Source organism: Schistocerca serialis, chromosome 4 (assembly GCF_023864345.2).
Source record: "Schistocerca serialis cubense isolate TAMUIC-IGC-003099 chromosome 4, iqSchSeri2.2, whole genome shotgun sequence".
Lineage (NCBI taxonomy): Eukaryota > Metazoa > Arthropoda > Insecta > Orthoptera > Acrididae > Schistocerca > Schistocerca serialis.
Window position 1 is genome coordinate 850,301,631 of NC_064641.1, and position 13,768 is coordinate 850,315,398.

The 13,768-nt window shown below is 41.6% G+C and overlaps 1 protein-coding gene across 1 annotated transcript in view; it reads left to right on the forward strand.

The window, feature by feature from the left end:
• Positions 1 to 416: 416 nt before the first annotated feature.
• The window catches only part of LOC126473484 (solute carrier family 22 member 7-like), a 514,289-nt gene continuing 500,937 nt past the window's right edge, over positions 417 to 13,768 (forward strand). The window contains exon 1 of the mRNA XM_050100560.1: positions 417 to 484. Within this exon, the coding sequence (XP_049956517.1) occupies positions 443 to 484 (42 nt within the window). The 5' untranslated portion in view covers positions 417 to 442. The remainder of the gene's footprint in view (positions 485 to 13,768) is intronic.

Sequence of the window (13,768 nt, forward strand, 5' to 3'; positions counted from 1 at the left end):
AATTTTGGAAGAGAATCTTTTATTTACTAGACCTTCTATGTATACACTTACAAGTTCAAGAGCGTGATGCCATTCGGTTGTGGGGGGATGATACACCGTGCACGGAGACGTGTGTGTCGATTTCTCGACTGTTGACAGTTCCCGACAATGGATCATTTCCTGCGATAGCGCGCGTTGTGTGACATGAGTATTTACATATTTCTGGAGATGTAACTGTAAGAAAACAAGTGGACGTGCAGATAAGTATAGGGAAGTACAGTGGCATAACAGTAAACGGTATGGTGTACTCGCATTTTCTTGAAATACGAGTGATAAAAAGCGATATACTATCTGTCCTTCTGCGCCTAACATCCACGTGGATGGTGTATTAGAGCGAAAAAAGTATGAACGGTGTGTCGCGCACCGAACCAGTGACTGCACGGCCATACGCAGAACTGCAGCGATGGGAAACCTTGCTCACGAAGACGATTCCATTGCTTTTCAGGTACGGCCAAAATAGTTTACTTTCTTCATTTTGCATTATTATATGGGAAATTTTAGGAAGGATCTGCCTTATACTAACTTCACGTCGATGCTTTAGCTTTATCACCAGTAAACCCATACTTCCAAATTCTTCGAAGAATCTAACTCCCTTGCATTGTTAATGTGTTAAAAATGTGACGCCATTCATGTAAAACGTTTGTGGTTGAAGATTCAAAACCCTAATTATGTTGAATTGTATTAATTACAGTATATTAACCGAAAGAGAATGAAAATATATAGAAAAGGTTTGAAACAATATCGAAAGTCTGTTAGCAGGGGCAAATTACTCTCATTATCAAACAATGAATGAGTATATGGTGAGTAATTTATGCTCCGTTTTTCTCGCGTCTTCTTGTTTATGAAGTGATACCTTCTGAACTACGTGTAGTACAGTGATGTAGTTTTTCAGATACAGTCAGTGGTGACTCATGTTGAAGTTTTACTACATGATCAGTAGTAGGCGATTACAATTTTTCCTTTCATTATTTTGTGGTAGGGTGCGAGGGAGGGACAGGGGTCGACAAAACAGTTTCGAAAAGGTTTGAAATCGTAGTTATTGCTTGTTGGAAGTCGCTAAGTCCTCTCAATCTCAAATGCTGGATGAATATAGTCTAGGGAGTATGCGTGTCCTGTCTGAAGATTTGTAGACAGTTTCTAACTTTAATACTTGAGTTATTGTGTAAAAACCTTCAGCGTAATATTGTACCTCTTACTGAGTAGATTATGACAGTGTTTTAAATTTTTCTATTTGGTGAATAATTACATGAAATACTGTAACTTTAGTTACCCTTGAAAACTAATTGACAGGAATCCTGCAAGGACGCCCGTGCGCTATGCACCGTTTTTGTAGTTTGGTAGTATAAATGGTCGTCTTTCGCCTTCTGAATAAATTTTATCTGATCCCCTCAAATGTATGCATCTTGTGAAGTACGATGTAAATTTATGACCTTCCTGAAAGTTCGTGAGTGTTGCTGGTAATATAAATTTTATGAAGTCAACTGATACGATGGCTGCTAGTGTATTTCACAGAAGGTTTCATATCTGATTCTCAATCCTCTGTAGCTGATGACTATATCTTATGACACATAACACTTCCACTATTAACAAGTGACCTCACTTTTCCGACCACATCACAGTAACCTAGAACTGATAGTTTGAAATAAACGCTCCGTACAATATTGAGCGAGCGTGCAATTCACAGAGAGTCAGTATGTGTTTTTCTATTTGTGGTAAGTTCCTATGGGACAAAACTCCTGAGGTCATCGGCCGCTAGGCTTACACACTACTTAATCTAACTTAAACAAACTTACGCTAAAGATAACACAAACACCTATGGCAGAGGGAGGACTCAAACCTCCGATGGGTGTGTACTTTTACAGTAATAGGTTACGCTGTATACCCAGATGGCTATTGAGAGTGAATGTGACTAGTTGCGAATGTCGTAATGTTATCTCAAAATTAATTAGGATTTGGCAGTTGAAATGGTGTCCTAGATGTGACAGTATATTGAAATTTTTATTAGATTACTTTCTCTCATTTACTAGTTAGTACAAAATGGAACTAGAAAACAATTTTTTGCGTCCAGTAAATACGTTAGTGCGGCCAGTCTCAACTACAGCTTCTCTAGATTACCAGCATCGATAGTTCTCTTCAGGGAAAACGTGTGTTGCATGAGAAGACCAGTGGAACGTGAATAGGACATTCTTGTGTAAAGAACCAAACTGCACCGCCACAGGTGGTTACTTCAGAACGTACTGGGAATGACCATCTTCCCAAGGTCCCCAGTACTGTGCACTAGTGGAGTTACTCTAGCCATTCTAATAGCCCATTATTCTACTAGAAAGACGGTTACGTCAGAGCATAGTAGAACTGAACATCGTTTCAAGACACCTGCTAGAGTTCACCAGTGCAGGACTCTAAGTCATTCCAATAGTGCATTATACTTCTTGGCTGATGGCTGCATAAAAAAAAGTAATGGAAGTGAGCATATTCTGAAGACAGCTACTAAAGTGGTTCAAATGGCTCTGAGCACTATGGGACTTAACATCGATGGTCATCAGTCCCCTAGAACTTAGAACTACGTAAACCTAACTAACCTAAGGACATCACACAACACCCAGTCATCACGAGGCAGAAGCTACTAAAGTCCACTAGATGATGGTCTGTAGTCGTTTTATAGCCCACTGCTTCATGCCGGATGGCTGCTTCACAACGAAATTAGAGTGAGCGTTGGCTCAAGTAACTTACTGCAGTCCACTAGTAGGAGCACTCGTGTTATTTTAATAGATTATGTTTTATGGTCAAAGGCTATGTCAGAACCAGCGGTAGTGGACATCACCTCAAGGATCCTTCTAGGCCATTGTAGTACCTGGACTGTACATATTTTAGAAGTCCATTATCCTTCTTGGTCAATGGCTGTGTCAAAACGTAGCAGGTGTGTGCATCTTCACCAGACACCCATTGGAGTCCCCTGGTAGGATGAGTCTATTACTCGGAACAACCTGCAGAAGGTATTTGCTATAGTGATCACATCAGTCACCATCTGCAGGTACGTGATGGTTGAAGTGATCACTATAGCAAATATCTACTAATACCAGTGTTGCTTGCCACTGTTTTGATCACAACCGAAGTAGATTCTTCCTACACGTCAGTGCAGGACCTGAAGATAGTGCAGTAAAGCGCTGAAACTGGTTGCCAAATAAATAAGGTTGAAATTTGGCGGCAGAAAGGTGTTTAATTTGACTTCCTAAAACTATGTAATATGAAAGAAGTCACCGTAATCCGTTACACGGTCTACATGAGGATAATGTTTGAAAACTAGCAGAGTTTCTCTCTAGCAGAGGAACGAATGACTTGCTAGCGAAATTGAGTGTCATAACAGTACGGAATAGCCCATGACCTGATTGTGTTAAATATGTTACATATTTACCCTACGACTACGAAAAAATATCGTATAAATCTCAATATGTTAGTCTGTAGGAACACTAAGTGATGAAAAGTATCCGGACACCTCCGAAAACATACGTTTTTCATATTAGGTGCATTGTGCTGCCACCCACTGCCAGCTACTCCGATCAGCGACCTCAGTAGTCAAAAAATGGTTCAAATGGCTCTAAGCACTATGGGAGTTAACATCTGAGGTCATCAGTCCCATAGACTTAGAACTACTTAAACCTAACTAACCCTAAGGACATCACATACATCCATGTCAGAGACAGGATTCGAACCTGCGACCGCAGCAGCAACGCGGTTCCGGACTGAAGCGCCTAGAACCTCTCGACCACAGCGGCCGGCCATTAGTAGTCATTAGACATCGTGAGAGAGCAGATTGTGGCGCTCCGCGGAACTCACGGAATTCTAACGTGGTCAGGTGATTGGGTGTCACTTGTTTCATACGTCTGTACGCGAGATTTCCTAAAAATCCCTAGGTCCACTGTATCCAACGTGATAGTGAAGTGGGAACGTGAAGGGACACGTACAGCACAAAAGTCTACAGGCCGACCTCGTCTGTTGACTGTCAGAGACCGCTGACATTTGAAGTGGCTCGTAATCTGTAATAGGCAGTCATCTATCCAGGAAATCCAAATACAGGAATTCAAAACTGCATCAGGATCCACTGTAAGTACTATGACAGTTAGCCGTTAGGTGAGAATACTTGGATTTCATGGTCGAGCAGCTTCTCATAAGCCACACATCAAGTCGGTAAATGTCAAACGCCGCCTCGCTTGGTGTAAGGAGCGTAAACATTGGACTACTGAACGCTGGAAAAACGTTGTGTGGAGTGGCGAATCACGGTACAAAATGTGGCGATCCCATGGCGTTGTGCGGGTATGGCGAATGCCCGGTGAACGTCATCTGCGAGCGTGTGCAGTGCCAACAGTAAAATTCGGCGGCGGTGGTGTTATGGCGTGGTCGTGTTTTTCATGGCGGGGGCTTGCACCCCTTCTTGTTTTGCATAGCGCTATCACAGCACAGGCCTACACTGATGTTTTAAGCACCTTCTTGCTACCCACTATTGAAGAGGAATTCCAGGATGGCGGTTGCATCTTCCAACACGATCGAGCACGTATTCATAATGCACGGCCTGTGGCGGGGTGGTTACACGATAGTAACATCCCTGAAATTGACTGGCCTGCACAGAGTCCTGACCTGAATCCTATAGAACACCTTGGTGATGTTTCGGAACGCCTACTTCGTGCCAGGCCTCACCGACCGCCGTAGATACCTCTCCTCAGTGCAACACTCCATGAAGAATAGGTTGCCATTCTCCAAGAAACCATTCAGCGTATGCCTGCGAGAGTAGAAGCTGTCGTCAAGGCTAATAATCGACCAACGCTATTGAATTCCAGCATTGCAGATGGAGGACACCACGAACTTGTAAGTCATTTTCAGCCATGTGTCCGGATACTCTTGATCACATAGTGTATATAAATAACCACTAACTGTCGCCGTAAAGTGATCCTAATATTTTGCTTACAAGCTGTACCTATTGTATTTATATTGTGAATGTGAATACAGACTACTATACACAACTACACAGTCCTAAAATTTCTATATATACAAAAATGGAGAAGAATGACTTAATTTGTGAAATCGAGAACAAGTATAAATCGTTATAATATTTGTAACATGTAGAAGCTATACGCAATCAGTGAAAAACGAAAATCGTAAATATGTGAGCAAAATACATTAAGTAGGGAAATCCATACTTTCAAAAAAGTGGTGGGAGGAACCATTGTAAGACAGAATGGATGGGGGAAGATTGAGATTGTAAAACATGGGTGGATGCTTTCCTGGTACAATGAGTGGTGAATACATACATAGTTATGAATATATGCGCTCTTCAATTAAGGTCCAGCCCAAATATAACAATTAGTCTGACCAGACCAGTCGTTAATTATAGTGTCAGACCCGGTAATCTGAATGGTTCTTAAATGGAATAAGATAACTGTACGTTCCTACATTATCAAACGAAATATTTCTTACAAAACGCAGAAGATCTTATCAAACTAAGTGAAAATATTAAGTCTTCTCTTTAGAATAAGTTAGTCTCTATAGCAATGTTCCCAATGAAGGAGCTGTTGAAATCATAAGAAAAACTTACTGAAGTATAAGGAAGTAACTGAATTTCTTCACATAATTTTTTCTTTCAGATACTTTGTGTCCCACACTATGGTATACAAACAAACATAAAGGTTGGATGAGGCGTGATATTTAGCTGGGGCACTGGGTAACACATTTTTAAAGAATAGTTTTTTATTTATAGCCCTCACTTAAAAAGTATGATTTTGTATATTACAGACACTATCATCAGGGGCGATCTGCAGATTGTAATATTTGAAGAAGCACTTCAGAGCCAAGGTCGCATTTAAATATTTTTCTCCCTGAAGTAATTCTTGGAATATTATGGTATGATTTTATTTTATTGCCACTACGCCGATTATACAATTATGCTCATTGATGGGAGAGAGCCGCGCGGGATTAGCCAAGTGGTCTTAGGTGCTGCAGTCATGGACTGTGCGGCTGGTCCCGGCGGAGGTTCGAGTCCTCCCTCGGGCATGGATGTGTGTGTTTGTCCTTAGGATAATTTAGGATAAGTAGTGTGTAAACTTAAGGAGTGATAACCTTAGCAGTTAAGTCCTATAGGATTTCACACACATTTGAACATTTGCTGGGAGAGATGAAATCGTATTTTTAGTAGTTTGCATTGTTATTTACTTCCGCGACTGAAAATGAGGTAGACAAGCGGTTAACTTCATATATCTGAGGTTTAAGAATAATCATTGGCAGCATACGTTCATCATTTACCATCATCCAGTACTACTACGAACTTCATAGCGGGTCATGTTAGTTTTTCGTTCATAAAAACCTTTTACATGCAATTATTGACGAAATGCTGCATATTCTACTTTTAGAAACTAGCAAGTACTTCAAACCTTTAGATATATTGACACTAGTAGCCGGCCGGAGTGACCGAGCGGTTAAAGGCGCTACAGTCTGGAACCGCACGACCGCTACGGTCGCAGGTTCAAATCCTGCCTCGGGCATGGATGTGTGTGATGTCCTTAGGTTAGTTAGGTTTAAGTAGTTCTAAGTTCTAGGGGACCTATGACCACAGCAGTTGAGTCCCATAGTGCTCAGAGCCATTTGAACCATTTTTTGACACTAGTACGATACAAACAAACAGATAGGTCCGAAACACAGTGATTAGATCGGCATAATTAGGTGTGCACAAGAGACTAAGCCCATAAAATTTTCCAGCATTACATATTTTGAGGAAATCTCTGATAGAATTGCATACATACTTCGAAAATCAATTGTGGAAATAGGTCTTCATACGAATAACACAGTTAATTTAAAAGTAGTATAACTGGAAAGAAATATTCTCAGTGTCGTAAAGTAGGAATCTCGATATTAAATATGTCGATTGCTGCAATATACGTAGGATAAAGAGGTGTGGAATTGAACTGCAGATCGAGAAGCATACTGGAAAAACCAACAACCACTCTTCGGCATTAAACGCTGCTCTATGGGAAAATCTGAGTTCTGTCAGTTGTATTGAAGAGAATCAGAATGGTGTAAGAAAGTGAAAAAGTCACGAATGTGGGAACGAGAGGACCATAAAAAAGCTTCAGAGGCAAGTATCCCACCCACACACCCAGAACATGATCCCCTCTGAGGAGAGGCGTAGCCGATATGTCGGAATGTGTGATGGGCGCCAATCCTACAGAAATATAACCATAGGCCTTCCTGCTCACAGCCCTAAAAACTGCTTGCAACTCATAAGTACAGTATGCCTACGGAGAGTACTGCAACTTTTGCTGAACACCAAAATCAGGCCACTAAATACCGCATCAGCCCAAATGTTTCGAGAGTGGATTGAAGTTGAGAGGTTGGTTATAGTGCTTCAGCTGTTCTACACAGTCTCTTTCTACTTCAGTAAAACGCTTAGAAGGCCCTTTTTTCGCATTGTGTCCCGCTTGCCTGTTGCATTGGCCTGAATGTCGGCTTTGTCGTCAGAGCATTGGCCCCTCATGTGAATTTCAGCACTTTGTCGTTTTGTGATTAGTTGTTATAGATAACACCAAGTCTCGTCACTGATGATGGCTTTCTCCAGAAACGAATCGTCCTCGTTTTACATTTGAAATAAGTTGCAGCAGGCGTCAATGCGTCGTCGTTTTCATTTCAGAGTCCAGATGTCCGCGACAAACTTAACACATAGTGTAACCTCCGAACAGAAAAAATAATTTTTATATTCACATTTAGTGTAACCTTCCAACAGAAGAAATCTCGTTTAAGTTCCCAATAGAAAAATTTCGCTCCAATAACAAAATTTCAAGTTTTAATGTGACCTTCCATTAAAGACTGGCTGGATATCGGGATTTATAAGTTTTGACGTTAGCAGCGCTGCATCACGGCACTGTGAAATCATCCTGAATAAACTGAAAAGTTATTCCGTCACAATAACGTCGCCGGATAACACTATCTGAGCCGTGGCGCTCGTTAGTGGCGCGCCAGTCTCTTGGATGTCCATTATCGATCCTTCGATGTTTCTTATCCTTGCTTGCCTTGTGGCAGTTGACGGTTTGCTCGGGCGACCTGCTGAGATGCCGCGAGGTACGAGGTGGGAAGCAGCCACGTATATGTGGAGTTGGTTGTACGCGGTCTGCCGGCTGAGGATGGAGGATATGTGCTGGCTGGCTGCCTGTCTGCTCTCCTGATTTTGCTCGCCGTGCCTTGCGACCGCCTAGCTTGGGTTGCTGCCTGGTGTATCCTACACGAGCCATACCAGACGTCCATCAGAAGTTAAGCAGCCTTGTTTTTCTTTTAAAGAAAAGAAGCAAATGTATAAGACCTTTTGTAACCAATTTTGGTGGCCTCGTAAGTGTGGCCTTAGCGTTTACACTGCATTTGGGGAGAGCTAATTCTTCTACATTTAAATAGTTGGGGTTCCCTTTCCTTTATAATCTTCTGGGGGTTTTATTTGAATTTTCTCTTTAGGGTTCCTTCCTTGTGCTTGGTTAAATGTTTACTTGTATAGCGGGAAGTGACTCCTGGTTAAAACTCGGAGAAGGTGTTTGATGTTACTGCCGCCTCCGGCATTCGTCTTTTCAATTGTCATCCCTTCGAGCGACCTGGTGTCATTCCTCGTTAATTAATGCTGGTATATGGGTACTTAATTTTGTCCCTTGTCAATAGGAGATAACGTCCGCTCCTGGTGACTGAGTGGATACCGGCACGGTAGCTCAGCGTGTTCTGTCAGACGGCTGCTCGCCATCTAATAAAAAAACTGAGTAAAGGAATCAACGATAAACTTGAACGGATGTCTTGTGACGTCCGCCCAGACCAAACGCAACGGAAAAAAAAGTGGTCAGCGCGACAGAATGTCATTTTTCAGGGCCCGGGTTCGATTCCCGGTTGCGTCGGAGATTTTCTCCACTCAGGGACTGGGTGTTGTGTGGTCCTAATCATCATCATTTCATCCCCATCGACACGGAAGTCGCCGAGGTGGCGTCAAATCGAAAGACTTGCACCCGGCGAACGCTCTTCCCCACGGGAGGCCCTATTTACACGACATTTATTTTAATAGGAGATAATTGCTATAAATGTGCAACAGGAGCATCATTACTTTCTGATTCCCCTCCATGTCTTAGTTCTAGAGTACTAGTTTGACGCCGGCCGGAGTGGCCATGCGGTTCTAGGCGCTGCAGTCTGGAGCCGGGCGATCGCTACGGTCGCAGGTTCGAATCCTGCCTCGGGCATGGATGTGTGTGATGTCCTTAGGTTAGTTAGGTTTAATTGGTTCTAAGTTCTAGGCGACTGATGACCTCAGAAGTTAAGTCGCATAGTGCTCAGAGCCACTAGTTGACTTCTACATACACTGCTATGTAGTACATCATGTTCCTTCACAACCACTGAACTATCACTGCCTTCCATAGTAACAATTCTTTAAACGCCACCAAGTATCAAATGAAATAACGTTGATTTATCTTTTGTTTATGATGTTTTCCCAACGGATCGAATATTTCATCTTCTTCGGCACGTATCCGAGATACTCTTACTTCTTGTTCCGATATTTCAGCGATAATATTTCAGCCATTCTTAATTAGAGTCACCTGCAAGGTTTTTAAATCACTTTACACTCTGGAGTAAACGCTTACGCGTCAGAGATAGAATGTTGAGAAATACTAGGGCATCAATCACAGGCAAACCTTTATTTGACTAAGGGTAAAACAATGCTGGTTCAGAATCAAGGAATCCGCAGTGCTTCCTTGACCACTGTACCTCAGTAGGATGAGGTCAGTGTCTTAACTTGTCCGTAATCGTTTGAATAGCCAATGAAAATACAATCTTCAGCAGCTGAATATTTATTGGGCTGTTGCAGGTGGGTTAATCATTGATGTACAATGCAACGTTCTTGTTTTTCCTATGTATCATGTACAGTACACACAAGGAATTTCGTGTACACCCCAACCTTTTCTAAAGGCAGATCACCATTCAAAGATCTCAGAAGAGCTGCAGTCTTGGCCCATGGAACAAAGATCATATACACTCTTGTAGTTTTAGAAGAAATATTTCCTACATACGATAGAAAAACTATAGGCTTTACATCTCTTTCTTCTTGCTTTTCTTTCGGTTGGTCTGGTTTTTTCGCTTGCAGAGCTCTCTCGATCTGATATTTGGTATATCCATTCTTATGAAATATTTTTTCAAAGTGTATCAATTCACTCAGTTGTGGGCTTGGCGAGTGAAGCCCCCAGAGTTGCTGCATGACGTGTCTATTTTTACCAATCACGTAAACCGATTTTGTGTGCACTGTGGTGAAGAAAGTCATGGGACAGCGATTTTCACATGTACAGATGGCGACAGTGTTGCATTCACAAGATATAGGAGGGCAGTGCAAGGTTGGAGCTGTCATTTGTGCTCGGGTGATCCGTGCAAATATGTTTCCGATGCGATTATCACCGCACGACGGGAATTAACAGACATCCACGTTCTACAGTTAAGTCTACATGGGTACTCTGCAAATCACACTTAAGTGCCTGGAAGATGATTCATCGGACCAACTTCACAATAATTCTCTACTATTCCACCCTTGAACTGAGTGCGGAAAAAACGAACAGATATATCTTTCCGTGCAAGCGTTGATTTCCCTTATTTCATTATTATGGTGGTTTCTTCTTTGAGCGCGGAATGGTTGTTGGAAATAGACGCATGCGACATTCCATTTCGGAAATCGTTATGGAATTCAATATCCACAAATGCACAGAGTCTCTTGTGCGGCGACAACGCTGAATTTCAGGCATCTCCTCTCACCACGGACAACGCAGTGGCCGACAGCCTTCACTTAACGACTCAGGGCAGTGGAATTCGCGTAGAGTTCTCAGTGCTAATAGACAAGCAACTCTGCATGAAACAACCCAGAAATCAATATGAGACCAATCGTTAGGACAGTGCAGCGAAATCTGATGTTAATGGGCTGTGGCAACAGACGACGAATGCAAGTGCCTTTGCTAACAGCACGACAACGCCTACAGCACCTCTCCTGGGCTCGTGACCATGTGGGATCGATCCTAGACGATCAGAAACCAGTGGCCTGGTCAGATGAGTTCCGATTTCAGTTGGTAAGAGCTGATGGTAGTGTTCGAATGTGTCGCAGACACCAAGACGCTATGGATCCCAGTTGTTGACAAGGGAAGTTGCAAGCTAGTGGTGGCTCCATAATGGTGCGATCTGTGTTTACTTGGAATGGACTGAATACTGCTTATGTTACGCTACCTGGAGATTGAGACGCCCTGCTAAACCCGTAGGACAGGACAGGCAGTTTAGATCGAGGAAAGGTGCAAAAATAAGGGGCTGACAGTTACACTCGACATACAACTTAATTATTTGATCAAACATTACAAGAGCCCAAGAGAAATTTTTTTTTAAACACACAGCTTTAATCTTTGGGACTTTATTACCAGCTGAAAGCCACTTTAATTTAAAAACGGCTGAAAGCCAATAACTTAAACCGCAAGCATAATCAGAAATTTAAAAGGCAAGCCTTACCTTACAACAGTTCTTTATTTAAGCTGAAGGCCCAAAGAATCTGAGATTTTCAGGGCAAACAATCTGAATTCAAAATCGGCTAAAAGCCTAACACTTAAGGCTAAACAACATTACATTTAAAAAAAACAAAGGCGTTACTTAAAACAGTTCTTAATTAGGCAAAACTCAACCAAAATTTTAAAGGTAAAGCCTAATCTTTAAACAGTTCTTTAGTTAGGCTGAAGGCCCGAAGAATCAGACACTTCAAGAGTAAACAAGTTAAATTCAGATCAGCTGAAGGCCTAACACTTAAAACTACATGTTGTGGCGTAACAAGACAGCTACGCCACACTGAAGTAGCCGAAAGGCACGCGTAATCTCACGTAGGCTAGATAGAGGTCTGATACGTAATGAATGGTAGCAAGAAAAGTACTGCACCATCCACCATACTCTCCGGACTTAAGTCCTTGTCACTATGATTTGATTCCGAAGATGAAGGAACCACTTCGTCGCATTCGCTTCAGAACTGTTCCAGAGATTCGACAGGCAGTAGACCGCTCCATTCAACAGAACAGGCTCTGGTAATCGTATACTACGCCTTCCACTTCGCTGGCAACAGGTTCTACACGACGCTGGTGACTACTTTGGAGGACAGTAGCAGGTGCAAACATGTAACTCATTTGTAACGGTTGTGAATAAATAGTTGCCACTATTTAAGTTCCAACCCTCTATCATATGTGTGATCGTTAGTAGTTTTTATGGGATTTACAGATGACAACGGCAGTTATTCTGACATAGTGCAAAGGAACTGTGGTTCAACCGAACCTCTGTAATAAATACTATTCAATACATAAGACCATTAACGTCCTGATGTGGAGCAGAAGCAAAGGTTATAGTTATTCGTCAAGACCAATACACCAATAATTCTATTACTTAGGGTCTGGGGCGGAACTGACCTATGTGGCCTCTCCTTGGTAGCAGCAACCTTGATCACATCAAAGTTTAAACGAGTGCAGGGTGGTGTTTGCTAAAATATATGCCCAACACCATAATAATAAGTCATACATTTTATTCCATGGAAAGTTCACTTATTAAATAGGGTGACCAGTTCGTTACACTACCAAAAATTATTTGTGCAACTACCCTGGACCCAGCCCACATTGATTAAGAGTGACTGTCCAGTGCTGAAGTTGAGTGTTCGATTGTGCTACAAACAATTTTCGGTTTATATGAAAATATCCCACTTCTCACTTAACACAGTCTCTGTTACGACAACTGCATACCAGTGAATCGTTTAAGTGATCCCATTGTACAGATCAATGTGTCCAACAGTAGTTCAGTCCAATGACACTGGTAGTTCACGGTACCTGTTGATCACATCACAGTTCACCTAAAAAAGTGAATTACTTGAAATTACAGATATCACTTGAAAATAATTACATTGAATTTTGCCATTACTGGTGTGCATATTTTTGTGCAGAGAATTTACGTAATTGTGGAGTGCACTTGAAGATAGAAATTACTCAAGTACCTTCCAAATGACTGTTTTGGATGACGTCTATTTATAGACGAGCGGAAGATTAAACTGTTATTTTGAAAAGCACATAATAGTTTAGAATTTGGCTACGTTGGAATTTATTCTTTTTGATGAATTACAACTACCAACAGAACTCTGCGTTAAAAAAAAATGTTACTGGTTACAAATTCATAAGAATAAATTGTGAATCCCCTCATTTACATATGCGAGTGCCACACTGCCAGTTACAGTGAATTTCATGAAATCATTAGTTATGATATTAATTAATCAATGCTGTAGGTCATAGTGTGCTGAAAAATTATGGTAACAAAAATGGAGAAGAATAACTTAAATAGTGAAACAGAAAACAGATATATTTCGCTATAACAGTTGTAGAATGTTGAAGGATATGTAATCAGTGAAAAACTAAAATCGTAAATTTATAATTAAAATAAGTTTAGTAGTGAAGACCATACTTTCAAAGAAGTACTTATAAAATTGTGTATCTGGACTGTAAGAGGAACTATTGTTTGGGGTGAATGAATAGGGGGAGGGGGAGATTGTAGAAAAGGATTTAGAAAACTGGGCTGATGTTTTCCTGGTACACTAAGCGAGTGGTGAGTACTTACATAGTTATGAATCCATGTGCTCTCAAGGTGAGGTCCAGCCCAAAAATCACCACTAGTCTGGCCAGATCAA